Below are 851 nucleotides of genomic sequence, written 5' to 3' on the forward strand. Positions count from 1 at the left end.
AAGAATTCATGAGGAACCGAACGGATTTTTCTCGGTTTGGGTTTCCAAAATTGTCTTGGGCTCTGGGACTTGATGGAATCGAAAGGCAACTGGACTTTCTTGATTTTTTTTCTTCGAAAACGTTTCGCTTCGTATCCAAGAAGCTTCTTCAATTGAACTTCTTCAGGAGAACCGACGAAGAAGCTTCTTGGATGAGAAGCGAAGCTTTTTCAAAGGAAAAACCAAGAAACTCCAATTACCTTCTGGAAAAAGCACCTTTGGGACAACCATGGGCTGGATAATTGAAAATGGAATGCATAATTGAAAATGATGGAATGTATCCAGTTTAGATCTAGTCACCTGGATCGCTCAAATGTCTACTTTTCGTTGTGATTATATCCTAAAAAAGATGCTTTTTACATGTATTGTGTAACCTTAATGCTTCTATGGAGGAAGCTGAAGGTATCTCAGAATATTGTTTCACTTAGCAAGTTGACAAGCTCTTTCTAGGAAAAGGTGGGTGGCTCTTAAAAGAGCCTTTGGGTGTCGTTCTGGGCAGCCGAGAGCGGGCAGGCAGGCAGGCGAGCGGGCTGGCTGGCTCTACTTCCCTTTGGCCTTGTGGCTCTCGGTCTTCTTGGGCAGCAGGACGGCCTGGATGTTGGGCAAGACGCCTCCCTGGGCGATGGTGACTTTGCCCAGCAGCTTGTTCAGCTCCTCGTCGTTGCGGATGGCCAGCTGCAAGTGGCGAGGGATGATGCGCGTCTTCTTGTTGTCCCGGGCCGCGTTGCCCGCCAGCTCCAGGATTTCAGCCGTCAGGTACTCCAGCACCGCGGCCAGGTAGACGGGCGCCCCGGCCCCGACGCGCTCCGCGT

At 49.9% G+C, this 851-nt stretch overlaps 1 protein-coding gene across 1 annotated transcript in view; it reads right to left on the reverse strand.

The window, feature by feature from the left end:
- Positions 1–579: 579 nt before the first annotated feature.
- The window catches only part of LOC107298953 (histone H2A type 2-C-like), a 3,805-nt gene continuing 3,533 nt past the window's right edge, over positions 580–851 (reverse strand). Inside the window, exon 2 of the mRNA XM_015828310.1 lies at positions 580–843. Within this exon, the coding sequence (XP_015683796.1) occupies positions 580–843 (264 nt within the window). The remainder of the gene's footprint in view (positions 844–851) is intronic.

This window comes from Protobothrops mucrosquamatus, unplaced genomic scaffold (assembly GCF_001527695.2).
Source record: "Protobothrops mucrosquamatus isolate PMUCROS unplaced genomic scaffold, P.Mucros_1.0 scaffold4393, whole genome shotgun sequence".
Lineage (NCBI taxonomy): Eukaryota > Metazoa > Chordata > Lepidosauria > Squamata > Viperidae > Protobothrops > Protobothrops mucrosquamatus.